The sequence below is a fragment of the Lineus longissimus genome, chromosome 3 (assembly GCF_910592395.1).
Source record: "Lineus longissimus chromosome 3, tnLinLong1.2, whole genome shotgun sequence".
Lineage (NCBI taxonomy): Eukaryota > Metazoa > Nemertea > Pilidiophora > Heteronemertea > Lineidae > Lineus > Lineus longissimus.
In genome coordinates, this window is record NC_088310.1 from 22425248 (window position 1) to 22453197 (window position 27950).

Here is a 27950-nt window from a genome sequence, read left to right on the forward strand (position 1 = left end):
AGTATTAATTACGGCGTCGCGCTGCCTTGATGATGAACTGCCGGCTCTATTCGACTCCCAGCAGATTCTTCCGAGTCAAATATAGTCATCTTTCGTCCATTAACTGATTCTCAAGGGCATGCAAGAGGGCAAGAGCCATACATCCCCAGGCATATAAATTCTTACTTTAATATGACTGTAAAGAGTGTAGGCCTATAAAGAAATGGGAGGGCAGGAACTTGGCCGCAATCAGCAGTATGCATATCCAGAGACTCGCCTCCTTCATATAAAAGATGCCCCATATGAAGAAAAAAAGCTGCAGTTATTGTTGGACAATGAAGCTCGACAATACAGAATATTTTATGATAAGAGATATCATTGGCCTGATATATTACTTGTCACCATTGGAACAATGTCACCAATGCTATAGTTAACCAAGGGTTTGTTATGAAGAGCTATAAGAGCAACTACTTTCATATTTCATAGTATTGTAATGAAGTAAGTACACGTATATGTACAAATGTCTCATAATAAATGAATGAGAAACGAGTGTGGGAATTGTTAGGTTTCGCAAGTATGGCCACCAGACTACCCGGCAACGCGTAAACAAAATGCCAACCTCGACAGCATGGGTCATGACATGCACATAATAGTTTATAACATAAAGAAACTATACTTTGTGTGCATACAATCTAAGCCCCCATGTCTTCGACACAAAGTGTGCTAACATATTTTGGCTAACTGTTATTGCTCAAGGCATAACAATAATTCGAATGAATGAAACCCTAAATTCCTTCGCTTAAATGATAAGCCTTAGTAACAAAGCCTGACAACTTGCCGAAAATAGCATAGAGTGATATTATTGTGTAGACGAGAGCGGAAATCAAAAATCGAAATCATGGACGAGGGTAAGTGAAACGTCTTTTTTTTCTAAGTGAGTTCCAACAAACGAAGTATCGGCGACCATCCAGCCCGGCGGACCTCTATATTCATAGCTTGGACGTTGATTAGAGTTATATAAAGTTGATAGGCCAGTATAATCAGTTCTTACTGCATTCTGATATGAGATTGAGAAGTCCGGGCGTAACGTAATGGCACCCATGGCTCCAGATGGCAACGACCCGTCTTCAATATCTTTGAAGTCCCACCTGGACCATACTGACAATATCAGACAATTTCACTCGATACATACTTACTCCCTCGGAAACATGCGTAAGGAGAAGTGGTATTGTAGGCCCTGTTTGCAAAAAGATGTACCTGGACTTGCTGTGGTCATATTATCTTGGTTTTAAGTTTATATCAGCTCATTCTAAAGATGAGGAGCCTTGGTGAAAAGGATGGGGTAAGATGATTGGACATTCTCGTCCTGCGTCCTGCTGATCACTAAACCAGAATTCTGTAGTGTTCAAAATTCCTATCATCCCAACACGGACTGTTGAGGACAAAATTTCACTTACGGAATAAGTTCACTTACATATAAAGAATTGGTTGTTCCTTGACTTCTTGATATGAACAGGGCTCGTTGTTCGAATTAGGTCGTGTCACTAACACTGTCATTAACTCATCTTTTAGTTTATGGACTTAATAATAAACAAACGAGATACATTTACATTGTAACGCACGCCACGTTCAACGTCAGTGGTAAAACATGTTCTGAACAACTAAACCTGACACCTCACATAACTCTTTTAAAGATATCAACGCCCAGTCGTCTCCGCGGAAGGGAACACGGAGAAAACACCGACATTCAAAGACGTTTCCAACTAATGAGAGGCAAACTGAAACTTTAAAGTTGGGACCAGTCACAGGGCATAAGGAAGATACACTTGTGCCGTACGACAATGAAGGTTACTCGCCAAGACCGATGGTGAAATGTCCAGAGCAGGCTGTGACGGTTGAACCTCTTTCGGGGATGAGGACTTTGTCTCGCCGAAAATCCATGTTTAGTGGTCCAGACAATGATGACTTTGACACAGAGTTGCGGATGGTCGGAGGAACGGAGGTAAGGGTTTTACATAAGAGTTCATTAGTCCTTGTTCAATGTTTGAAAAACCTCAACTCAATTCAACGAAATCATATATATGTAGAAGTGAACTCTTGAAAAAACACGCTCAGGCCTTTGGTGTTACATTAATGTTGTAATACCTCTTTAAGGATATTTTGAAACTATGGTGGATCTTGACAGACGAACAACCGCAAGATAACGTGGCCTTTACGCTATACGGGGTGTTTTGAAAAAAGTGTCACACTTTTACAGTTGAATACCTTTGTTCAAAATGATTTGATGTCTAAAACTGTTGCTTCTTGCTGCCACTAGTGGACAATAGATTACATAATCCGCACCAATCTGCTCTGTCATGACAAGTACTTCTAATAATTACTTTCAATTCATATAAATGATTTTTATTCCCCAAAAAGTTTTGCAAGTAGGTTTCATTGCAAAACATTTTTGGAAAAATCATTCATTTACCGAAGCTATTCAACTTTAAAACTAGCAATGCTATTGAAAACACCCTATATACAATGATTTTAATCTCGTTACGCCACTTGGAGATTTGAAATATTTGTTTACTTTCCAAAGCAATGATATATGCTTGTCATTTATCGCAAACATGGCTTTACACAGTATATCCTAAAACTTTCTCAGTGTTCTTCTAAATCTGTTGGCGCGAGTTGGTTAAACGAAATGGAGCTTCTCAAAATTCGTGCTAACCGCGTGAACGATACTGTTGAGAAATTTAAACGCAAAAGACGTCATGGTCATCATATCTCTCCTCAGAATGCCACATCCAAGTACATCTCAGAGACATTCGTTCACCGGCGTTGTAAAAAATATGTCGAGGACAAGGATAACAAGTAAGTTTATCATCAGGTCAGCTTTCTTAAAAAAAACTCATAGCCATGTGTAACAGCTTTTAATGTCCTATGATATTGTGTCCCGGAGAGACAAAAGATTAATTTATCACGCGCATTTAATTCCTGGGGTATTGAAGGTCATGGGTCGACCAACTATCATGGGTCAAGGTCTGAGTATTGGCCTACCAGTATATATATATATATATACAGGGCCGTATTTAACTTTTTTGTCCATGGGGGGGGCAGTGGGATAGATCGCCGAAGGCGATCTGCATGCGCCGCAGGCGCATCCGAACGGGGGGGGGGGGTCTGGGGGCCCTCCCCCAGAAAAATTTGAAAATAAAAGGTCTGAAATGGCATTTTCCTGGCATTTGGAAGTGTGAATCAATAGTATTTTTACTCTAAAAAAGGACCACTTTTATGAAGTATTTTACGAAAATACCACATTTGGACAGAAAATGTTAATTTTCATAGATAATATCTGCTATCCATATGCTGCTATCATGCTGGTAAAGCTATGGCTAAGATTAGTTTATCTTTTTATTACTGTCTGAAAATTTTTTTTTCAACATTTATTGCACAGGGGGGGACAGCTGCCCCCCCTGCCCCCTCTAAATACGGCCCTGATATATATATGTATCATAAAACCCTTCTCTCAATCAGATGCAAGTGTGGATATGACAAAGCGGCGCATACGACCAAAGCCAAACGGATGGCCAAAGAGATTGAAGGAGAACGCTGGGCTCCTGAGACACACACCGAGACGATAGCACCCAATACATATGGAGAGATCGACTTTTACGGCTTTGGACGGGAATTGACCATTCCTGCGCCGGTGAGTGGTGATACTGTAGACGACTTATTGCATGGTCCCGAGACAACCTGATGTTTTGAAGAATGCATTGTAGCTAGTTGCTTATGAGTAAGGTAGTTATCATGGTGCTACGTTTGAATACGGACTCGCAACATAAGTTGGGAAAGAGGCAGATTGCGCCGGTAGCTGGCTACAAGACACTGAGAGGACGAGCCCATCATCGCTATGAGCAAACTCTTATAGTCAGTTGATGCCTCCTGTAAGTAAAGGTGGAAATCTTAAAACACGAATGTTTACCTCGCAATAACTTGTGCTATAGGTGCCCCAGTTTAATGTCCCATAGCCGACATCAAATGTCTTCTGTCTGCTACTACCCAGTCATAACAATATGCTGTTCTCCTCCAGTACGTGCGTATTGACCATGAAACAGACAATGAAAGTATCTGGAAGCTGCTAACGGAGTATTGGCATCTCCCCGTGCCCAACCTCATCATCTCAGTCACTGGAGGGAACAAGAACTTCCAGCTCAAGAAGAGGATGCTGGAGAGTGTCAAACGCGGTCTTATCAAAGCTGCTGCAAGCACAGGTACAATTGCCTATTTCATGTACACGTATAATTATTGTAAAGAGTTACAAACCATTTCCAAAATTATGAATTAACCCTTCATGAAGTTCCTTCTTGGTCGTCATGACTCTTCATTTTCAATACGAATATGGATCTCTCAAAGCATTTTCCATCGTCTCCGAATCACAACAATGTCGATTTTAACAAATTTTAACAAAATTAACAATTTAGAACAACTATGTCGATTTTTTCTTCTTTTTATCAAGGTGAAGGAAGAGATCACCTCTATTTGACTCAGTGTGTGCTATGTTACTTCGTCACTGACGAAACTCGCTTCTTATCTAAAGCATTTCTATTACAGGAGCGTGGATCGTAACCACTGGGATGAACTCTGGTGTCGTCAAGTATGTAGGCGAGGCTGTGAAGGATCATGTCATCACGACCAGCACTGCTGAACTCAACATCGTCTGCCTTGGGATATGCCCTTGGGGCTATATCGACAATAAAGAGACGCTCATTAGTAAAAACCCGGTAAGTGGTAATTATCAAATCCTTCATTTGCAGGGGTCCTCTCAGCCACTCCTGGATCCTGATGTCCTTGTCCTTGTTGCGATCTAAGAACCTAAACTGACCAAGGTTTAAGATGGTATTCCTTATATATCTCATTATCTTGAAAAGCGTGCGTTGAAAAAGGCTGGAATATTGATGAGTTATACATGTACGTCGGGTCTGTATTCTGCCTCATTCTCATGCAATGGAAATGATTATGTAGGCCTAAATCCGAGCTAAAATTATTGAAAATTTGCAATTTTAACAGTTACCATTAAGAATTGGTGCATATAATATGGATGAGTCGGAGGGTCAAAACTATATTGGGACAGGTCTGTCAAGTACTTTACAAGTTGAACATGTTAGGTTCCATTTCTCAGGGCCAGGGCATGTCACCGGCAGAATACAACATCAAGGACTGTGTACCCCACGCTAAGATCAATCTAAAAAAGAAGGCCCCTCTTGATCCCAACCATACCCATTTCCTCATGGTTGATAATGGCACCAATGAGGTTTATGGTGTGGAGAAGTATGTCCGGGCAAATCTGGAGCAGTATGTTGCAACGAAGATGGAGACGAATGTTGGAGAAAACCAGAGTAAGTTAATAATGCGATGACTTTATTTATTGTCCTTGTAAAATGCCGATATATTTCGTATGGTCATCTCACAAGGAGTATCTGTATTGATGAGAAATATCTTCGCGCTATTACTCTTTATCATACAAGATCCATCATGGAGAATTATATATATAATAAATTAAAATATTTCTTAATTTTTTTCTGACAAGAATATGAAAAGAGTAATATAATTTGATAAGAATTTCTGCCTATCGTACTAATCCCTGGGTATTGTAATGCGTCGTGTCAGGCTAAAGAGATGTGTACGACAGTCATGACAGTATATCAGCTGCATGTACCCGCAATGGACCTAAGTGTTTATACATCGTAGAATGAATGCATGATATTGTGCTGCAAATTGGCTTTCTTGCACCTTTCATTGAATCATTAATGATTCTTTCTTGTTTATTCGATCACGCAACAGTCAAGAGACGAAGTATATGGAAAGTACAAGGTTTAATATTGACATTGGCGTATGTAAGAATATTCAATCGAAAATCCGAGACATAATGATTTTATCCCAAAGCACTAGGTGTCTATGCATATAGCATAACCCGTTTAACAACATCACCTCTTAAACTTTCAGTCGAGGTTAAGTCAGAACAATCGCATAGTTTCACTTTTCTTACTTGTTCTCCCAGCTATAAATGTCCCCATCGTCCGCTTGGTGTTGGAGGGTGGCCTCAACACACTCGAGTCCACTGCCGAGGCCATCAGGAACAAAATACCTGTGGTGGTGTTCCAGGGGTCCGGTAGATCCGCAGATATAATAGCATATTGTTACAACATCACCAGATCGAAAACAAAGTAAGTCCACGCGGTTGTGTACGGTACCAGTTTTTCACATCGGTTGTTCATTGATTGGTACATTCGTCAGTCAAATCGGCCTAATGGTATACATGAATATGCTAAATCTACATATCTGCCTGTATATGTCCTGATTAATGGAAGTTTCATTATGCCCGGCTTCATAATAAATTTTATAGTTCACTGTTCACTGTTCAATGTACAGAGTTCGGATACCCTGATACATAGAGCTCTATTTTTGCAGTAATAGTTAATGTGCGCGTTGACCTTCCTTTAGCATTTGCCTGCAATTGAATTTTCATGAGCACTACCACTTCTCACTTCCAGCGAGGATTTGACTGTTTACAATGAAAGCATTGAAGAGATTTTAGAAGAAAAAGTGGTGCAATTTCTAGAATTGACAAAAGTAGAACCGACACGTGATAACATAGCCGAAAGTAAGGGATGGGTGAAGAATTGTCTGGAGGATAGACGATTAGTAAGTGTAAAAACGTCAGTGGTCAAATCGTGTCATAGTCAATGGTCAAAGACATGGTAGAAAAAGCAGCTACACGTTCGAAATTTGAAGACAGTCTGAAGCGGATAACTCGGTTGCTCCCTGCAACATCAGAAAGAGACCAGCACTCCGAAAAAACAAGTAAGGGCTGATACACGAAGTCCAAGAAAAATACTCTTATGTAAGGCTTAATGCTTGGGATAATTTCTCTACTGTTGACGCCATTTGATATTTTCTTCTTTCAGCTTTCCGTGTACGAGTTGGGAGATGCCGACCAAGACGAAGCCATTGAGAAAGCGATTCTGAATGCACTACTAAAAGGTACAATATCTGGAGAGGTTTTCATCTTTATTTGGTTTCTTTCATGCGTTATAATATCTCATCAAAGGGTATTTGCCGAGCATATCCATTGCCTAAATAATCTTGTACATGTACCAATCTCACCGCTACTATTTCAGTTAACAAGCATAATGCCAGCACTCAGTTAAGTCTTGCCTTATCCTGGGACAGGTGTGACATTGCAAGGCACGAGATATTTACACCAGAAAAGAGAGAGTTGTGGAAGGTAAGCCATATTTAAAGAACAACGAAAAATAAAGGTAACTAATTGGAGTAATGCATGGAGTAATGGTAAAACTCGGATTTTTTAGATAATGCCAACCCTCCCCAGCATCGACCTGTTCACCAGCGAGTAGTAGAGTCACACAAGTCCTGTGCCGAGTCAGGCCAACTTCAGGCACTTATCACAGATTGAAGTCACTATAGGCATTAAACCAGTAAATATAGACATTGGATGCGGTAACGAACTACGTGAAAGAAACTTGTTCTTACGAATGCTCCTGTTCATGTGATCCTTCTTAATTTTTTCAGGACATTCCGATATCTGACTATTTCTTCATCGCTCTTGTTGAGAATCGTGCAGACTTTGTCCAGTTACTTCTCGATGTTGGCGTGGAGCTGAAGAAGAGTTTGACGGTGCAACGATTACGTGATCTCTACGACAGGGTGCGTAAAGATATCTCGAGAACATGTCACTAAGGGTGTTGTGTATGAATTCGCTGCAAAAGCCAGGAACCTCCCTTTACCTTTACACGATATCGGGTCAGAAGCATTAAACTTCAAAATCTTTTCCTATTATGTCCTCATGACCTGCATGTACAAGTATCAAGTCGTATCAGCAGACATGGACCAGACTTTCTGCTAGCGGGCCTCCGCTCTTTTTTTATGTTTTCATTTTTCATATTCCAGTCTCTCCTAGAGAAGAATAGCAGCACGTATGTGTTGAAGACGCTCCTCAAGAAAGCAGAGGTAAGTACAGTTACTTGTACATATTCCCCTGAATGATACCAAGCCCTTACATGAAATCCAGGATTGTCAACTAAGCATTTAAGTCGCAGATTTCATATAACATGTATAACCAAGAATTAATAAGTCTTATGAATTCTCGTGGGGCTACATATGTAGCAAAGATATATATGGCGAAAGAAAGATTGTTGCTTTACTTCCACAATTCATGGGTTCAATGAGGTATTTTTGCAAAATAACTTTCGACCTCAAATACAGTGCCTGTTTGTGATCGAATGGGTTGCCTCTGATACTTTCCATTCTGTTTCGTTCCAGTCGTCATTGAAAAAGAATGGATGCGGACATGGTAGATGTTACAGTAGCGACGTGAGTCCCGACCAGTTTGATATTTTGTTACCAGCATGTGGAAAGGTCATATCGGACCTGGTTGGATTCCAATGCCCAAATTTCTATGGTGGTAAGTAAAGTTCGACTATTCACTCTGTCCGGCCTCAGCAAAGCCTCAATTATATGATATTCATTTATGGAGCTTGTGGTTTGACTAACTTCTAATGGGCAACCATAGGCTAATCGCAGGATAGAACGTATATCATTATTGCAGCGCAGCAAAATATGTTCTAGAATTGTATGGCGGATCAGGTGACTGTACTGCCTCTCGAAATCGCTCCTTAGAATGAATTTTTTTTTAGAGAACATGGCTGGACAGCTACATATGTATATACAAGCGTATACAAGCGCCATGTAAAATAGGGTAAAGGATAGCATCATCCTGATTTGAAGCTGAGCAATAACCATCTTAATTACAGCTGCTAAATATGAAGTTGAAATGTCCCCTGCCGATGGCATTCTCGATGAAAAGGGTAACACGAAAATGTGTGATTTTACTACATAATTTTGATTCATCCATGATCCTTTAAGTGTTATTCCTTTATTTTTCTCACTGCTTATTGATCGTTGCCTTTTTTTCACCATGTGTATTTCGTATGCACGATTATGATGTGTACATTGCCATAAAGCTTGCCATTCCTTTTGGTATCACAATTGTTCAGAGTGAATTGCTGAATGAGAAATAGGCCTATGACAGAACAAATTAGACACCTGGGCATTGGCGGGTATAGTTTTAAGGTAAAGCAGAGGAAGGCAGATGTGAAGTGATTATACAGTTTCACCATATTATCAATTATTCGGCTGCATTTTTAAAAACACAATTATGAAACCATGATTATATCTCTTGGTTCTCTTTCAGCCTGTGGCGAATACTTTGAGCATCCTGAACGCGAACTGTTCTTGTGGGCAATCATGTTAAACAGAAAAGAACTGGCATCGCTGTTCTGGAGGTCAGGCAAAGATCATATCGGTAGGTAACATGCCTTTGGACCAGCTATTAAAGAGTTCACCCCTCATGCATGTGCGAGGGACAGTGATTCCTTCGGTTGCACGGGACAATGGAAATGCCATGTATAAGTTTCTTTGAAACTTGATATGTTTAAACTAGAGGCAATGCCATCTAAGTATGAAACGACCACGATATGCTTTCAAATGACTGAACCTTATCCATAGTTTACCCATGCTCCTTAATGGACGAGTCTTCGACCTCTCGTGTGTTGCAGCCATGTATTTTGTCAGGTTTACTATTCGCTCATGAGATGTCTCTTGACTCCCGATTCGAAACTGATTTTATCGACCAACGTACAGTGAATAACGTCAAACAATTGTCAATTAATGAAGTTATAGATGTTACCATGACTCAGGTGTGCTGTTAAGATATTATGTGATTCGGAAGTGTGGAAGCAGCCTTTTCCCAAAATCGACATCTTGTCCGTTTCAGGTACCGCTCTGGTGGGGAGTTCCCTCCTCAAGTCCTTGATGAGCGTAGCGCAAAGCGTCGAGGAGATAGACTACTACAACACTCTCAATGAATTGGCAAGGTAAAAAGTTTTTGTTAACACGTTTCCCTATTGGTACCCTTCGACAAATTTGGAGAATAAATACATGAAATTCCGTTCATAATTGGACATTCTATGGGTGAATTGTATGTCTGTTACCTTATTGGGATAAGAAGATAAGACTGCCAGTTCCATCCGTCAAAAGTATGCCACAGACGGACAAAACTCAAATAAATTGTTTTCTCTGCGGAAAAACCGATTTAATGTCGTTACTTCAACCATGCACTCATCTGTCTGCAGAGACTTCGAAGAACGGGCCATTGGTGTGACGACCGAATGCTACAACAAGGACACCAAGATGTCCCAACTTGTCCTGACCCGCCAGCTCTGCGTTTGGGGCAATACCACATCATTGAATGTTGCGGCTGTTGCTGAGCACATGGACTTCATGGCGTGCTCAGCTCCCCAGACACTGCTGAACAAGATATGGAAAGGCAACATGGCGTTGTTCACGCCGTCCTGGTTGGTGAGTTCCTATTCATTATCTTTTAAAAATTAATTTGCCGCATATTATAGCTACATGTTCATTTTCTTTTTTAGTTTCGTCTTACTAAACTGCTCGACTTTGGAGTTGATATTCTCTATTATGTACATTTTAGATCTTCCTTGCGGCATTTATACCCTTGTTCATCCCTCTCATAAAATTCTCCAAGAAGGATGCAGCGATCTCAAAGCTACGGAACATGCAACACAGTGGCTTCAAGGGCCCGAGCAAGGGAACAGAGAAAAACGAAAAGAGGGGACACATCGACGAAAGAAATAATCTCAGCGTGTATAGCATGCATTTGCGTTCCGACCCAGATTCAGATCACGTGAGCTTATGGGAGGCCATCAAGTATTTTTATACCGCCCCTATTACCAAGTTTATCCACACCACTGTGAGTATAACACCTAACACTGATCGTCTTATTTCAAAAAGTCACCAGGAAAAGGAAAAATTTAAGTGTAACAGGATACTAAACGCTTCTTACGGCTTCCCTTTCGGTCCTAGTGGTGCTTCTCTCGGAACCAAGCTTTGTTACTTTCACACCAATTCCTGTGGACTTCTGTCGACACAACATCTGAGACAGTACCTATTGAGCTTCAAGCGATACTAATGAACAGTGTAAAATACGTAGGTCTACACAGCGTTCTTTTATAATGACGATCTTTGTACAGTATTTTAATGAGGAAGAGACGCTACCGCTGACGTATATCTGATATTTTACGAAAATTGGTGCCTTTAGCAACGAAAAAGACTTTCATAATCGGAAGCTAACGCTCATTATCCAAAATTCCTTTTTTAGGTCGCTTACCTTGTATTCTTGGGCTTGTTCAGCTATTACGTGCTGACAGACTTGCACCCTATTGGGACCGCCAACTCACCTAGTATCGTTGAAGCTATCGTGTGGGCCTGGGCTATCATCCTTATGTTGGAAGAGGCTAGGCAGGTAAGACTTGGGCTAACTAATTTCTTTAATGCCATAGTAAGAAAGTACCATCTATGTGAGAAGGGACCATCTATGAATCAGGCTACTACAACTTTTGATAAATTTACAAAGTTTACCTTGCCCAACTTTCCAATTCGTTCTTATTGACGGTCGGCACAATAATCAAGTAGCATACATGTAACTTGAAAATATGATACTCATACTATAGTATATGTAAATTACTTGACTTCTTTCGTTGATGACAGTCGTGCTACAAATACTGAACAAAGATTTCCTTTCCAGGTATTTTCAAATGATACGCGGACGACCACCTACAACATAAAGGACTGGTTCTCCAACACTTGGAATCGTTTCGATCTGATTATGTACATTCTTCTACTGCTGAGTGTGGTCCTCAGATGCAGTTTGATGGTTGACCAGTTCCACCACGCCAGAGGTTGCTATGCCCTGACCCTAGCTATGTTCTATATGAGGTTCATCCAACTGTTTTATGTGCATCCTAAGATTGGGCCAAAGGTTATCATGATAGAGAAAATGGTAAGCTGTTTGGTACATTAGTGCAGGCTACTGATGTCACTTGTGGCAGTCCTGATGACCAAGCCTTCCTGATGGTTGTCTTCACCTCTATCCGTCGTATCCGTCAGCTTGACCTATCCAGTAGAATGCGATCCTGGTACTTTCTGTTCAGCCCATTTATATACTACTTGGTTCCTCTCCTGGACGGGTGGCAGACTGGAGGGCCTACATTCAGTATTTGCAAGTTTCCACCTCACCAACGACTGTGGTATGTTTGTAGATACACGTGTGTTCTAAAGGCAAATGTTATTCGAACCAGGTTAAAGTTGCTGTTGTACACGACCTTGTCTAGTCTTTCGATAAGATAGGACATGACAAGCGGTAGAAACATAAATTTGTCGAAGTATTCAGTCCAGTAACAAACTGATATTTCATTTTAGATCATGGATTTGCTGTTCTTCATAGTGCTAGTGATCGTGTTCATCCTTAGTTATGGCGTGGCCACTCAAGCCCTGCTCTACCCAAATGCCAAAGCGGAATGGATTCTGGTCAAAAACGTCCTTTACGCACCATATTGGCAGATCTTCTCAGACGTAGATTTGGGTCTAGCTGAAGGTAATAATTCTCATTTTTAGAAGTTACACCGTATGAACCTAACCTTATCTAAATTCGAATGCTGAATAATTCTCCAGCACCTGCAGGAATTGATATCCTTCTAATTTGATAGCTTTGATACCTTTGGTTTGATAGTGAGGAAATGGTTGTACTGTAAGCTTATAAATTACCCGTACATCCCATTCTATCAAAATCTTCATAAAGACGAGTTGTGCACTTTCAGGTAATGCTCCGGACAGCGTGACGTGTTCCCATGACAGGTCGATCTGGTACTCTGACCCCAACACCGTGCAATGCCCGGAGACAAACTGGATGGTCCCAATCTTCCTCATCATCTACATCCTGCTCACCAATGTCTTGTTGCTCAACCTACTCATTGCCATGTTCAGGTAAGCAAGTCATCATAATATAAAAAACTCTGATATTCTGGTTTTCCGCGGTGTAATGGAACCTGTCCATAGCTTGCGTTTTCTTGGATTTAAGTTCGCCAAATTCCAGGAGATTTAGTGCAATTTTAATAAAAATGTGGAGGACATGATCATAAGAACTATGGATAGGCAGTTGCTTTGATACTGCAAATTCTGAAAGGACAAGCGTAGACTGTTGATGTATGGTTCTTATGATGGCTGGCAACACCGTCTATCTGCACTTGTCAGTAATTCATTTCTCTCTTCAAAATTTCACTTACATGTATGTCCTAGGTGCTCTAAAATGCTCTAGAGCTATTCTTCCAATTCTTTGGTCATAACGACATACCTTCGGTTTAGACGGGTTGGAAAAAATACACAAGTCACGTAATCAACATTTTCAAATTCCAGGGCTAACATACGAAATGCTTTATTTCTCCGATTTAACGCATTACTTGCCAAACTTCAGTTCATATCTCATCTTCTTTTTCCAGTTACACGTTTCAAATGGTCCAAGAAAACGCCGAGCTGGTGTGGCGCTTTAACCGATTTGCTTTAATTTTTGAATACTACGACAGACCCGAGTTGGCCCCACCATTTAGTTTCGTTTTAGTCATTTATAGGCTGATACGTTACACTGTAAGCAGATTTAATATGTCGGCACCTCCTTCAACAGACTTCAGTGAGTATACATATATATGCGTATAGTTGGTTTAATGAAATCTCCAGTGGTTCCATAATTGTTATCGATGAAGTAGCAAAACGCAATTATCGGACATGGATGTGAATCGGCAGCCTCTATACTTTACCTTTGTGCTGTACATGTACATGTACGTGTTATCCATGCCAAGGAAATTAGAATGACACTAACTGTACTTAAAGTTACATGTCGCACTGTACTTGTTTCGTCATACCTAGATTTCTCCCGTCACTTTGGGTCAGAACCATCATGTCTTATGCAGTGATCAGCTTATACCAAAATAATGGACTTGGAGATACCTGATCGATTATTGAACTGATTTTCAGGAGAAGTTCTCAACGCTGACGAAGATTTGAAAATCACAGCTTTCGTGAAGTACTGCATGGAGCGTTACCTCGTGTCGGAGAAGAAACGGACTTCAGAGCAGCTGGAGTCCAAAGTGACTGACACTGGAGATACGTAAGTTATTGAAGGCAGAAGAGTCTACGAGTCTTACAAGAACCGCATTCTTTTAAATGAGCTATACACTGGGTACCAGTTATACATGTATGTAATTATGAATTAAATATGAGAGTTAGAGTGACTTTATGTCTCATGAACAAGTAATCACTTTTCAGGTAAAGGCTTCATTCCTCAATTGTGTTACAGACAGATTCAAACGGATTAAACTAAGTCTTCCAAAAATTTCCATGTCATACATGACCACAATGTCATTTTTAGTAATAGTTAGTAGTATTCTTATCATCTTTATTTCAGTGTATGTGAAGTAAAGAGGAACATAGAAGAAATCCGCGAACACATGGTTGATGATACTCTAAAAGAAGACACCAATAAACCGTGAGTATCGATGCAAGAGTCTTTTAAGCATTGTCTTGATACCAGAGAGCGGCTACATTTTACTCTCTTGCGACAGCGCCATACGCTACCAAGGTGGGACGGGGGGGAGCATAGCTGTTTAATAAATGAATGAGGTATGGGGTCACAACTCGTATCGCTTCAGGAGCACAGAGTAAAAATCTGAGAGAAGTTAGTGTAATAAAATCAAGAACAGATCACCCTAAACGTTCGGCACTTATGGTGAATTTTTCTTAATTTGATCGGTATATACTAACTTCAGTTCTCACGTTTTCAATCATGATACGTTCCCCTGTGCGTTTATATCACATATCAACCACTGCAATTAACATGATCGCATTGAGCTCAATAACTTGATTACATGTACCATTTTTTCAGTGTTGACCATCAAAATGAACTTGCATTACTCAATGACCAGCTGAAATCCCTCAACGATCACGTGAATCGGAAGTTGATGTTCCAGGAGCTCCAGTTGTCCACCATGATGGATATACTCAAGAAACTGGCCAAGACAGATGAAACAGAAAAGATAACAGCTGTCGATGTTGCAACTTATTACATGCCTTAATACAATGTATGACACAAAATTGTTCTTAAAAAAATATACATGTATGTGCCAATTAAGCCAGACCTAGTTTCAATAGTCAGCTAGATGTGATGTAATGTTCACAACGGCTGTATGATAGCGTAAATCATGGGGCCACTTAAACTTGTTTTCTTTTTGTTGTGCATGTTTGGGTGTGACTGGGCCTGCGTTGTCCGAGTTTATTGGGTTCTTGTGGCTCAGGCGATTAGAAATAACTCATAATTAGTTATTCCGCACACGAATTCGCTGCAACTTGCCATTTATAGAATTTGTTTATCAATGACACAACAGATTTGTTAAAAAGAATCATACATGTACAACCTTTATCGCAGGAAATGAAATTGTTTCATGCAAATAGCTTCCTAACTGTGATAGCGATTAATTCTCATATAACAAAAATCTCTTTATTTCCCTATTATTTCCCTTGTTAGAAGTGAGTGTTTTTATTCAGTTATGACACTAGGTAACTAGTGTATTTTAAAACGGGTGTTTTTGTTATCTTATAGACTGGTATAGTTTTCCATTTCCATTTACGTGTATGTGTATCGAATGTTTTTGATTAACTGAAAGAAGATATCGTATATCTTGTATTCTTTTATTTCTCGGTAGAACACATATATATCGCACAGACAATCAAGTTAATTGGACAAACTAGAAACCAAATATCTGTGATACTGACACGCTAAATTTTTGTACAGTTTTAAAATAAAAAGTCATTATTCTTTTAAACGTGCTTGTTTATCTCCTTTTCAAATCAATTTGCTACTACGACACTATCAGTTTACACACAGAACGTATAGAAGTAGTGTAAATGCCTCCTTGCAGGTTAGAGAGATTTAACAGACGGCTAGAAATTATATCTATACATGTACTGCTTGGTGTTGAGAACAGTTCATTAGATAGATATAGGGATTGGAAAATGTTATGGTAAATCCCAAGAGTATTTGTTATCATCTGTTTTAGAAGAATTTGTTTAATGTGCTCCAGCCGCTTATGGTGAATTTTTCTTAATTTGATCGGTATATACTAACTTCAGTTCTCACGTTTTCAATCATGATACGTTCCCCTGTGCGTTTATATCACATATCAACCACTGCAATTAACATGATCGCATTGAGCTCAATAACTTGATTACATGTACCATTTTTTCAGTGTTGACCATCAAAATGAACTTGCATTACTCAATGACCAGCTGAAATCCCTCAACGATCACGTGAATCGGAAGTTGATGTTCCAGGAGCTCCAGTTGTCCACCATGATGGATATACTCAAGAAACTGGCCAAGACAGATGAAACAGAAAAGATAACAGCTGTTGATGTTGCAACTTATTACATGCCTTAATACAATGTATGACACAAAATTGTTCTTAAAAAAATATACATGTATGTGCCAATTAAGCCAGACCTAGTTTCAATAGTCAGCTAGATGTGATGTAATGTTCACAACGGCTGTATGATAGCGTAAATCATGGGGCCACTTAAACTTGTTTTCTTTTTGTTGTGCATGTTTGGGTGTGACTGGGCCTGCGTTGTCCGAGTTTATTGGGTTCTTGTGGCTCAGGCGATTAGAAATAACTCATAATTAGTTATTCCGCACACGAATTCGCTGCAACTTGCCATTTATAGAATTTGTTTATCAATGACACAACAGATTTGTTAAAAAGAATTATACATGTACAACCTTTATCGCAGGAAATGAAATTGTTTCATGCAAATAGCTTCCTAACTGTGATAGCGATTAATTCTCATATAACAAAAATCTCTTTATTTCCCTATTATTTCCCTTGTTAGAAGTGAGTGTTTTTATTCAGTTATGACACTAGGTAACTAGTGTATTTTAAAACGGGTGTTTTTGTTATCTTATAGACTGGTATAGTTTTCCATTTCCATTTACGTGTATGTGTATCGAATGTTTTTGATTAACTGAAAGAAGATATCGTATATCTTGTATTCTTTTATTTCTCGGTAGAACACATATATATCGCACAGACAATCAAGTTAATTGGACAAACTAGAAACCAAATATCTGTGATACTGACACGCTAAATTTTTGTACAGTTTTAAAATAAAAAGTCATTATTCTTTTAAACGTGCTTGTTTATCTCCTTTTCAAATCAATTTGCTACTACGACACTATCAGTTTACACACAGAACGTATAGAAGTAGTGTAAATGCCTCCTTGCAGGTTAGAGAGATTTAACAGACGGCTAGAAATTATATCTATACATGTACTGCTTGGTGTTGAGAACAGTTCATTAGATAGATATAGGGATTGGAAAATGTTATGGTAAATCCCAAGAGTATTTGTTATCATCTGTTTTAGAAGAATTTGTTTAATGTGCTCCAGCCGTCACACACTCGGAAGGTGGTAACAGGACGCAGTGAAACTTTTATGTAAGGGCTGTGTACACCAACCAAACTATGGTTTGGTAGGGTGCAGTCAAGCATAGAATAGCAGACAGTTTGGATGTGCGATGGCATGCTAACTCTTCTGTGGGACACAATGCCCCAAACCATCTGGTGACTATTCTCGTTGATATCGGCCAATGAAAATGATCGTGTCTGTGCACAGCATATATTTCTGGCCTATATCGTAACAGGCATAGGCCCTATGAACTGTATATCTTTAATCCCTGTCCGAATACGGCACAGAATAACAATCCTTTGCTTCAAGTGAAGGCCTACCTATACTATGCCTTCAATGAAATTTCTGTTCCGATATTCACGTGGTGGCCTGTATTTGATATGGATTATCCCTTGGCTCTTCTGGCTGAGTGGTGAGTATCCCTTCCAAACATCCCATCGAAATTGAAATCTCCAGGATTTGACATGTACCTCCGGTGAGTGGCCCGTCCCGAACGCCTGGAATCCGTGTAGTTCGGAACCACCATAATACAGTATTACAAACCAAACACAAGACTAACAGTTGGCGATATCTCAGTAGTTCTAATAATAAGCACTTTCAACACGGCATGTTTCTTACTGTATTGACTGTCATCTTATAAAAAAGCACTTTGGTATGGTGCTAGTGTCTGGAACTAGGCGATATCCTGGTGAACTCTGAACCAGAGATCGGCCAGGTCAAGACTACTTTAATCCATCCACAATCATCACCCCCACTGACATCCTGGCCTGCGACTTCCCTTGGCTTTCTGCTCAACGACCTCGGCGGTTATCACAGGCCAACCAATAAGCTAAGCAGCGTGCAAAAAGCAAAATTTATTTCTTTTTTTCCAGTGATACACCAACAAAATCCGCAGCAGAACCAAGAGGAGGTCATGTTTGCTGGGGGATTACGTAATCACAGGTAGATCTATATTTCAGTGTTTATCTTGTCATTGCTTTCCAAAAAGTTCAATTTTTGAATAAATGATGAAGAACAAGTAGGCCTAGATGAAATAATTTACTAAATTACTAAAGGCACAATCTGTTATTATCATAGTTATGTGTAACCATGGTTTTTTTTCGATAGATCGTTCTCAGACACGCGAAACCGTGAGAAAGTATTATGAGACTTGGTGGTGGTGGTGGTGCGGTGGGGGGGGGGGGGGGGGTATGCCATATGGTGTGTGTGTGGTGTGGCGAGGGTCAGACCTCCACTTCTAATCATTTTCGAGTAGCTCGAATGAAACAAATTTTGTATTCCAGATGGAAGGACGAGGAAAAAGGATATTTAGATATACCAACTATTTACGTGATCACCCCAACCTATAAAAGGGCACATCAAAAAGCCGAGCTCACTCGGTTAGCACAGACCTTACTTCATATCAGAAAGCTTCATTGGATTATTGTCGAAGACTCGAAATGGAAGACGCAGCTGGTCTCGAGATTCCTGATGATTTCTGGCCTCTCGTACATGCATCTACACATTTCTACCCCGCGAAAGTTCAGGCGAAAAAAAAATTTGTGGCAAACGCCACGTGGTACTGAACAGAGGAACCTGGGGATTCAATGGCTCCGGAAGAATCTGCAAGCAGACGATAGAGGGGTTGTTTACTTTGCAGATGATGACAATACGTACGATATACGTCTCTTTGACGAGGTACTTTACCTTTACAGTCATCAAAGTGTCTCTGGACCAGATATTTAAAATATAAAGATATTTTCTAGAAAAATAATCTAGAATGATGTCACTATTATCAAATATGAAACTGCAGCATTACAGGGGAACAGTAAGAGAAACACGAACAAATGATAAGTACACGTATTGACGACAGAAAACTGAATGAAAACACAACAGGACATTTCCTGCATATGCGCCTATGCCTATAGATGTTTTCCTCTCTTTCTTCAGTTAAGTTAACTCCTGAAAAAGTATCATATTGGTAAAGCACAAGAAGATACCCTTTATTATAAAGCTACGATTTGTTAGAATACAGCATGTAAAGAAAATTTAAGCTCGTATCCTCATTCTTTACTTCCAGATGAGAGACACCAATGGTGTTTCATGCTGGCCAGCAGGCCTTCATGGTAAAATTCTGTATGGAGGACCTATCTGTAGAGATGGCAAAGTAAGAAGCTTGGCCTGCATGTACTTTCGTTTTTGCGGTATAAGTACCTGGCTAAAAAATAAACTATAAATAATCTCAATATAGGTTCTGCATGAGTTATAACCATTATCAATAAAATTCCTTCCTGATGCTCTTCTTTCTTTGAGGTAATCGATTTCCGAGCTCATTGGAGAAGAGATCGTCCATTTCCAATGGATATGTGCTCCTTTGCTGTGAACGTCAAGTTGCTGTTGGAGAGCCCGGAAGCTAAATTCGATATCGAAGCCGAGGGAGGATTTCAAGAATCATCTTTATTGACCAAGATCACCACCGTTGATAAACTGGAACCCAGAGCTGCAAATTGTACTAAGGTACGACTAAACTAATAGATTGCAAGGCAGTTGTAAATTTATTAACGTTATGTTGAGCTTCTGAGCGTCTCGATATTTTGGAATACGTCCTCAATATTCTTCTGGCTCCATAATCATCAGTTCATTTTGAGATGCATCCTAATGATTTCTACTCACGCTTCCGGTGACCTGCGCCTCGTCCACATTTGCTGAATTGTACTATTAGATTACTCTCGTTGAAACTATATCTTCTCAGAAGACGTGTCAACCATCATACATAAGTCACTAGAAATAGATGTAGTGCGAGGCACGGAGCAAGAGCGGTAGCAAATTTCTTCTCACTATTTCATATATGTTGGTTTCAGATACTAGTGTGGCATACAAGAACTGAGTCACCAAGTCTAAAGGATGAGGAAAAGCTGCAGGAAGAGTTGAAACTAAAATATAACAACACTTTGAAAATCCCAGAGGTATGACGATTGCATTTAGAGCCAGATGGACAATAGACTACATGGGCAATATACTGATCGTTTCAAGTATTCTGTCGAGAGGTGCGGCGAATTAAACTGTCATCATCGTCATTAAAAAAAAAATCCGTTCAAACTCTTATGCCACAGATTATCATTGCGGAGTGTTTTGAGACAAAACCTAAGATTTTATTAGTTTCAAGCCATTACGGCTTAAAAACATAAAAACGTAATCGCATTGTGTACCATAATTGAACGTGCATAAATAAATGTCAAATAACACAAAAACATGCTATTGTTCTCCTTTCTTACTAATAACATACCAGGAAACTGAAAATGATAATCGTGGAAGAACATCCTACGGACATACTTAATACGCAGCTTTTCTGATAGTGCCATGATGAAGAAACGTAATATTGTACTGTCTGAATTTCATGTTTGAGTTTACTTTCGATGCTGATCTCATTCTCTGATTACATTTTAAATCCATACACTGCATATTAAATATTTAGTAAGTCTTTTGTAAACATAGTTAAGAGCAAGGGTGATGGACAGAAGTGGCATGAGTGCGACTGATGAGGTGCAGCAAAATGCTTAAAGGCCTACACCATTCGTTAAATATAAGAAATTCGTAATTGAATTCGAAAGGTTCACATTGTGCAAATATGTACGTACTGGATATAGATTCCACAATGTCATTGAAGAGACGGATATACAAAGTCTATATGTACCGCGTCTCAGCCAATTCTTTTGTATTCATTCATTGTGCATCTGCATATCTATTTTCCTGGACCACCAGTACCCTTTTAAACGTTAAACAAACGGCGTGCCCCTTTAAACGGTTTACGTACGATATTTATTGTATCCTTCTCTGATGACAGGTAGAAAATCATTAATGTACTAGTCTCCTACATCTCATTCGACCGGCGTTTGACATGATGCCCATGATTGCTGTTGATTATGAAAGACTGGTTTTTATTACAGCCATCGGATTGCAACATTTCCTGAACCTTTAGGAGCCTCGCAGCAACATTGGTGACGGAATAACAGACAAATAACAACACTCGCCATCAAACCAACCAACAAAACGTTATGATTTTATTTAGATTTGGTCAGGTTGTCCAGATCTGTGTTCTCCTCACATTACATAAAACAACTCTTAAACGACAGGATGCGAGGGTGATGATAGCACAGAGGTATTATCATATTTGGCTAACCCACTTGTCAAGTTCCATCGGCTATGATCCCAACCTCAACACATCTTATTGAGAAAAACATTTTTTTTCCAAAGGCGATATGACAAGTGAGGTCAGTCGTGAGGTTCGTTTTGATATTATGACGGCTGATTTGTGTTGATTGTTTTGAACTTCTGTCAGATCTTCCCCTGGTAACGATATAACTAGTCGGACACGAGTTGTCCAAACACAAGCGTCTCTCTATCGCTAGTCTTTAACGACACCTTTGGTAATGGAAACCAGCCTAATTTTCCAGTCACAGTCATGGAAGTACTTTCTTCGGGGAAACCGCCGTCCGTCTCAGAAATCCGAAATGCTATCAACTCTATACGTCAAATTGGAAGCTTCTTTTTATCATTTAGATGCTACTTCCAATGTTTATCTCATACTTCTCTCGGTCATTGAAATGCTGTTTACCACACTCACATGGTTTGTCCTCCGAATCATAGACTTCAATTCCGCCCTGAATTTTGTCCCAGTGAGACAATATAGGTAGAAGTTGATTCCGCTATTAGTGTAGACTAGCATTTGAGCAATACTATCGGCTAGAAATGCCCTTCCATCTTTTTCTATCATTCGTTTAACTTGGTCAGTCCCGGCGTAAAGGATGACAATGGGTGAAGTTAGTAAGAGAAAAGTCACATTCAAGGTCAAACTTGTTACTATACCACTAGATATACGTTTACGGGATGTGTGCTTCAATCTTGGCATTAGGCTGAGTTTGCAGAATATCAAGGCGGTACTGGTGATCATGATTGACGCAGGGATGAGCGAGAACAGCACAGTGTTCATCCAGGCCATGACTCCTTGATCGGCTACACAACTTTCATTCTCAAATCGGAACCGGTACACAGTTTGAAATGTGTAAAACGCAAGAAGAACGACGTAGATTATCCACAGGAAAATCGTACCTGAACGCGTGGTCAATCTTAGGTTCGACTGTATGGGGCACACGACAGACAGCGTCCTTTCAATAGAAACAGCAACCAATGTCCACGCGCTAAGGTTCGTCAACATTATGAGGCAGAACCACCAAATTTTGCAAGTGTAGGGGGATATGTTCATGAAGTGTTTCCCGGAGGAAATACTTACTGTGCCAGGGATACAGCAAAGGTACAACACGAGCAAGTCCACAATCGAAAGATAGCTAAGGTACACGCCAGTCACTGTCTTTTTCATGGCGGGTCGTCGCATTACTAAAAAGGAGAGAATGTTACCTATCGTTCCTGCAACCAGCAGGATAGCTGTCCACGCAACCGCGACGTAGATGGAAGCGGTGCTGAGATGAGGATATAATCCGGGTGGAACTGATATCCATTCCTTGGGCGGAGTGGTCGGAGTGTAATCCATATTGAGGTTTAGCATCCAACATACTGTTTTAGGCGTTTACCACTCCTCTACTGTCATAAATGCATAATCTCGCTTTATCCAAATAGCTATTTTGTATACCGACACAAACCCACCGTAAATGTCTACTCTCAACTTTATTTCAGTTCAGAACTCGAATTCAGTTAAATTTCTCAGTTCCTTTACCTGCCTGAGCAGTGGTTTATGACCGGTAATGCATCGCTTCCCTGATGTATAAATCCACTATGTGAGATTATGTTACGTTTGTCCCTCTTCGGGACAAACTCAATTATCTATCACTTTGCCGGTGTGCACACTTTCGCCACTGCTGTTGATTCTGGCTGTTGATTGCCATCATTAGCATGTCATTATATCAGCACTTCAGTTGAGACGTCAGTGATCCCGACATTGGTCCACTTCGCTCAATGGAGCACATTGATTTGTTCGATTAATGGCGATGGAAAAAAGGCGTTGATTGCGTGCGAGCTGGGACATAGGTGGCAATACGTATGATACGCAGTTTTTTACAAAAAATATTAAAAACGAAATGTAGTCTATTCATAGAAAACATGATCAGATAAAGCGTTCAGCAGAGTTTGTTAAAAATAACTGAAAATTAAGACTCAATGTCGGGACCTGAATCCTTGATATAACTTTAAACGCTCACAACCTTTACATGCCGGTGTCAATGATTGAGTGTGATTTCTTAACTGAATTCAGGTTGCGTGACGAACTACTATGTTATCGGTTAGTAGCAATATTCCTCAGTGTACTTCTGGTCAGCACCAGCATATATAGATGCTGCATGATATCTTGGTGACTATCTCGATAATGGCGGCACGACGCATCGCATCGATCAGATCAATGTTTCAATACAGTCTGTCATGTTGAGATCATCGGAGGTGCGACCATCCACCCAACGTTTAATTGTTAATGTGATCTTCAGAAGGGAGTAAGGTTTTACAGTCTAAAGTGGATGCATCGATCGGATGAACTGTTTTGCGTTGTCAGTTCGATGTAAATGATTTGTTATACATGTTGCTTTGAATTTCGATATCATGTGGCCGATCGAAGGATGTGTTGGTGTGACATGTAACTAGTAGGCTAAGTGGTGAAAGATGAACCTACTCATCGAATACTCGTGTCACAGATCACATATTGTTGTCGTCGATTCTAAAAAAACCAACCTCAACTGCTTGGACGGTCGAAAAAGTAACGTGCTACAAACAAGTCACGAGCGAGTCATCGACTGAAATAGGCCGGGTTTGGTCACCTTTGGTATAATAATCGATCATTCGAAGATCAAAATCAATGTCTCCTTAGTGTTCCTGGTTGACAAAGATGCTCGTCGAAAATAATCGGTAGAGACAAGTCGGGACACGCCGACTTTCGAAAAAAGCTTTCCCTACACACCACCATTACACACACCAATTAAAATATATTTAGATTGGCCAAGCCGTTTTCCTCCGAAAACCAATACAGGACGAACGGTCGGACGGACGGACAGAGACGGAAATCGCACCCTCTCTCTTCAACATGTACATGTACATATAGCCTATTTGAGCTGAGGGGTAAAAACTTTGTGGTACGGTCATCGTGGTCGATTTAAACAACTTTTGCTCCCCTGCACCAAAAATCCACACAGTCAGATGAGCAATTTTGAAAATGATTAACAAAGAAGTTTTTATTTCGAAAGAAAGTAGTTCTTTCTCGCTCCTCTGTAACCCGTTTCGAAATCATTCAAATGCCTCATGCATGAACATTTGGTGACACGATAAACCATTTCGATGCAAGCACTTTATCGATAGCAAATGGCATTACTATTTATTACAAAATGCGAACAACCTCATGCAAATGTGTTCTGGCTACATCATTCTATCACGACACGAATAATAACCAGCATCATTATTCCAAACAAATAATCCTCTTGTATTTATTTATTGCTGTAATTAACGAGAGGGCTTGATGATTGAAATCAGAGCAGGGCATTGACAGACACGCCTGTGGGGTGCGGTCAGCCCACATGTAACCATCTTGACCCAGCATCCTGATCCACTGTTAAACGTGAACTTTTATTTGGCGAACGTATAAGATGTTAAACAATTTCTGGACAATCTCATGTCGGACCTGCACACTACACTACATTTGATTACATCAAAGGTCAACATGGTTAATCAGCCAGTGTGATACATTAAATTTGACTGTTATAATGCATCTTATATTAGCCTCATAGCTTTTTCCCATCTTCTCGAAATGGAACAATGGCACCTTACAACCTTCTTGCACGAGCCTATTGAAAACGGTAATTCCAGAGGAGGCCTACAGTGCAGATATTGGGATATTATGCGGCCGCCGTGGTAAATCAGAAAACCAGTGCATGAATTGTACACAGTAAGTTGAAGAAGCTTGGTACATTACCGGTGGTACAATTGTCATACGACGACACTGCCTTATGCAGTGAAAATAAAAAAATTGGGTCAGAGAATTCCAATTTCCCGTGATAGACAGTACATACGCATATTCCTTCTTCTTTAACTTTTTATTTGTAATTACATGGATCTCTGATAAGATGGATGTTTAATCATTCCAAATTCGAGCAAAACGTCCTGGCCGCCTCAGTGATAAAAAAATCGATGGTCTGCTCAATTTTGCCGAATGTTATCAGCTGCTACTGTTTCACGTTTTTTCCTAGCTAAAACTGTTTGGCCTGGTCAGTCCTTGAAATACATGTACCCTGTTATTTAGAAGCTAGAATTGTCATCTTATGTGTGAGATTAGTAGACTCCAAAGAAATAGTTAAAATAAAGTATGATTTTCTGAATTATGTTTGTTCCAACCTGCCTACCCTTATCTTTACAATGTTTCGTCATATCCCAAAAGTCTGCAAAGTGTTCATAGACCTTCTTAGTTTTTAGTTTTGTCTCATTATGGAGTGCATCACAAAGGCCACAAAGCGATTCCCCCGTTTTTGTGATGGTGTAATTGATTTTCCACTCAAAATATTTGTTATAGAGATCATCATTTGAATTGAGCATTTTCAGATATGTGGCTAGTTCCTTTGGACTTTTGAAATCGTCCACGTGTATGAAGGACCCCGGTGGTGCCACCTTTATGTAGTCGCCTTTGTTTGCGCCCATGACGACAGGCAATGCTCCGTGAATAAGGGCGTTTTTCCAGAATTTTTCTGTTATATAATCCTTACACAAAGAATTTTCAAAAGCAAGGTAAAATTTGTACCCTAATTTTGTATCGTCGCATTTCCATCTTGGGCAAAGATCCTTCCCACACCTTCCTGATCCACTAATGACGTCTGCCTGAATGTACGTCTGTAACTCTTTGACGTAGTCTAGCCGTCGGCTGTAAACCTCACAGTGCCCTGTCAGCATGAACGCCATCCTGGACTTCCCCTTGGCGTAGTTGATCACTCTCCCATTACCGAGCGGTAAGGTGCGTCTGGTGGCTTTATAGTAGGGAATCACCACGTCCGAATCAGTTCGATATGTTAACGTCCAATTGAAATAACCATCAAGGAAAGAAGCGAGTCTGTCCTCTCTGGTCTCTGGTTCCAGACCAAAGTAAACCCAGATCTGCTTATGCCTGTTTGGATTTCGACGCATGCTGGTTGTCCAGATCCATGGATACATATCCACGTGGTAAAAGACAACTGCGTCAGCTGCGTCTATATCACTAGTTACGGTGCACTTTTTCGCACCAGTGCAATATCTCACGTCAGTGAATTGTGAGGGCCATTGTCTACCGAAGTATGGAGTGCCAAATGCAATAGACTTTACCCCCTTGACTGGTTTTAGCCGCTCGTCATTGCTCGTAAAAGATTTCGTGAAGAGGAGATTTAGGTGGTAGTGTCTGTACGAATGTGTTAATAGAACTATCATGCCAGTGATTAGGAGAAGGAGACAAACACACGCCTTTCGTCGGACTCGTCGACACACAAGATAGCCTGGAAAAGGAAAGAACAATTTAGAATATACGCCAAATACGAAATATAGGGTGCAGCGTGGAACGGGGTAGTGTGGAATCCTGGCATCAACATATTAGAGAGTACTCGGTGCAGAACTGCGGCTGACTGTCATCATGTTGTATGTTCCCGCGGCACTGGGAATATTTTAAGGGGTGGTGTTGGGTTTAGGGCTTTCTTTTCAGGCAGCAGGTAGGCAGCAGTTCCATAAAGCTATATGAACACTATACGGCCACACGGCACTGATAGGATGATTGCTTTTAGATCCTGACTTGAGACTGCCTGAAAAGAAAGCCCTAAACCCCACCCCACCCCTCAAAATATTGCCCCTACAGAGCCTTCGCAGTGCCGCGGGAACATACAACACGATGACAGTCAGCCGCAGTTCTGCACCGAGTACTCTCTAATATGTTGATGCCAGGATTCCACACTACCCCGTTCCACGCTTTCTTTTCAGACAGCAGGTAGGCAGCAGTTCCTGAGCTACATGAACACTATACGGCCATACGGCACTGATAGGATGATTGCTCTTAGATCCTGACTTGAGTGAGCACTTATGGTCGGTATATGGGTCTTGGTCGCCCCCTTGATTCCTCCATCGGGTCGCACCATCCAGAGTGGTTGAATACAGATCTGACGCCGGTCTGTGGGAGGAAACTTGCACTGGCAGGGATTACAACGGTTCCATGCCCGTCCATGCAGCGCAGGCCGAACACCCGAGGGCTACCTAACCTGCCACCGTCGGCACTGACCTTTCTCAGCCTAAACTAGTCGGACCTACCTTTCCAAATCATACTGATGATGGAACGAACGGACAGCATCATCCTCAGGAACACCACCTGCATGATGCACAGATCATCATCAAGCTGTACAGCTCGAGTCGCTATGTGTGTACCGTGTGTGATCAGTGTTTAGAGGCCGTGATGCACTACTAAATGTACTGATAACCCACTGTATAAGACCATTGTAACGGTGCACAATACGGGCTACACATTTCAGACGGCCATAGTTAATATCGATCTGTTGTATCTGGCATACACG

The 27950-nt window shown here is 40.5% G+C and overlaps 3 protein-coding genes across 3 annotated transcripts; 2 read left to right on the forward strand and 1 right to left on the reverse strand.

Annotated features, from left to right (window-relative positions):
• The first annotated feature begins 713 nt into the window (after positions 1 to 713).
• LOC135484248 (transient receptor potential cation channel subfamily M member-like 2) lies at positions 714 to 15731 on the forward strand. The gene is made up of 26 exons (XM_064765555.1): positions 714 to 887; positions 1674 to 1981; positions 2759 to 2835; positions 3499 to 3670; positions 4055 to 4235; positions 4576 to 4745; positions 5144 to 5360; positions 6023 to 6188; positions 6516 to 6666; positions 6930 to 7005; positions 7143 to 7249; positions 7555 to 7689; positions 7933 to 7992; positions 8305 to 8446; positions 9236 to 9346; positions 9818 to 9917; positions 10176 to 10401; positions 10535 to 10813; positions 11222 to 11365; positions 11648 to 11902; positions 12322 to 12496; positions 12720 to 12885; positions 13398 to 13585; positions 13930 to 14062; positions 14360 to 14440; positions 14837 to 15731. Exons 1-26 carry the CDS (start codon positions 878 to 880, stop codon positions 15024 to 15026), a joined length of 4020 nt encoding a protein of 1339 aa, XP_064621625.1. The 5' UTR covers positions 714 to 877; the 3' UTR covers positions 15027 to 15731.
• A 1911-nt stretch (positions 15732 to 17642) lies between these two features.
• Positions 17643 to 20626, forward strand: LOC135485101 (galactosylgalactosylxylosylprotein 3-beta-glucuronosyltransferase 3-like). Its single transcript, XM_064766841.1, has 6 exons — positions 17643 to 17821; positions 18282 to 18351; positions 18693 to 19086; positions 19469 to 19555; positions 19702 to 19905; positions 20250 to 20626. Exons 1-6 carry the CDS (start codon positions 17737 to 17739, stop codon positions 20358 to 20360), a joined length of 951 nt encoding a protein of 316 aa, XP_064622911.1. The 5' UTR covers positions 17643 to 17736; the 3' UTR covers positions 20361 to 20626.
• Positions 20627 to 24641: 4015 nt separating this feature from the next.
• LOC135485102 (glycoprotein 3-alpha-L-fucosyltransferase A-like) lies at positions 24642 to 27936 on the reverse strand. The gene is made up of 2 exons (XM_064766843.1): positions 27691 to 27936; positions 24642 to 26891 (listed from the first exon to the last, which is right to left on the reverse strand). Exons 1-2 carry the CDS (start codon positions 27752 to 27754, stop codon positions 25708 to 25710), a joined length of 1248 nt encoding a protein of 415 aa, XP_064622913.1. The 5' UTR covers positions 27755 to 27936; the 3' UTR covers positions 24642 to 25707.
• Positions 27937 to 27950: the final 14 nt, after the last annotated feature.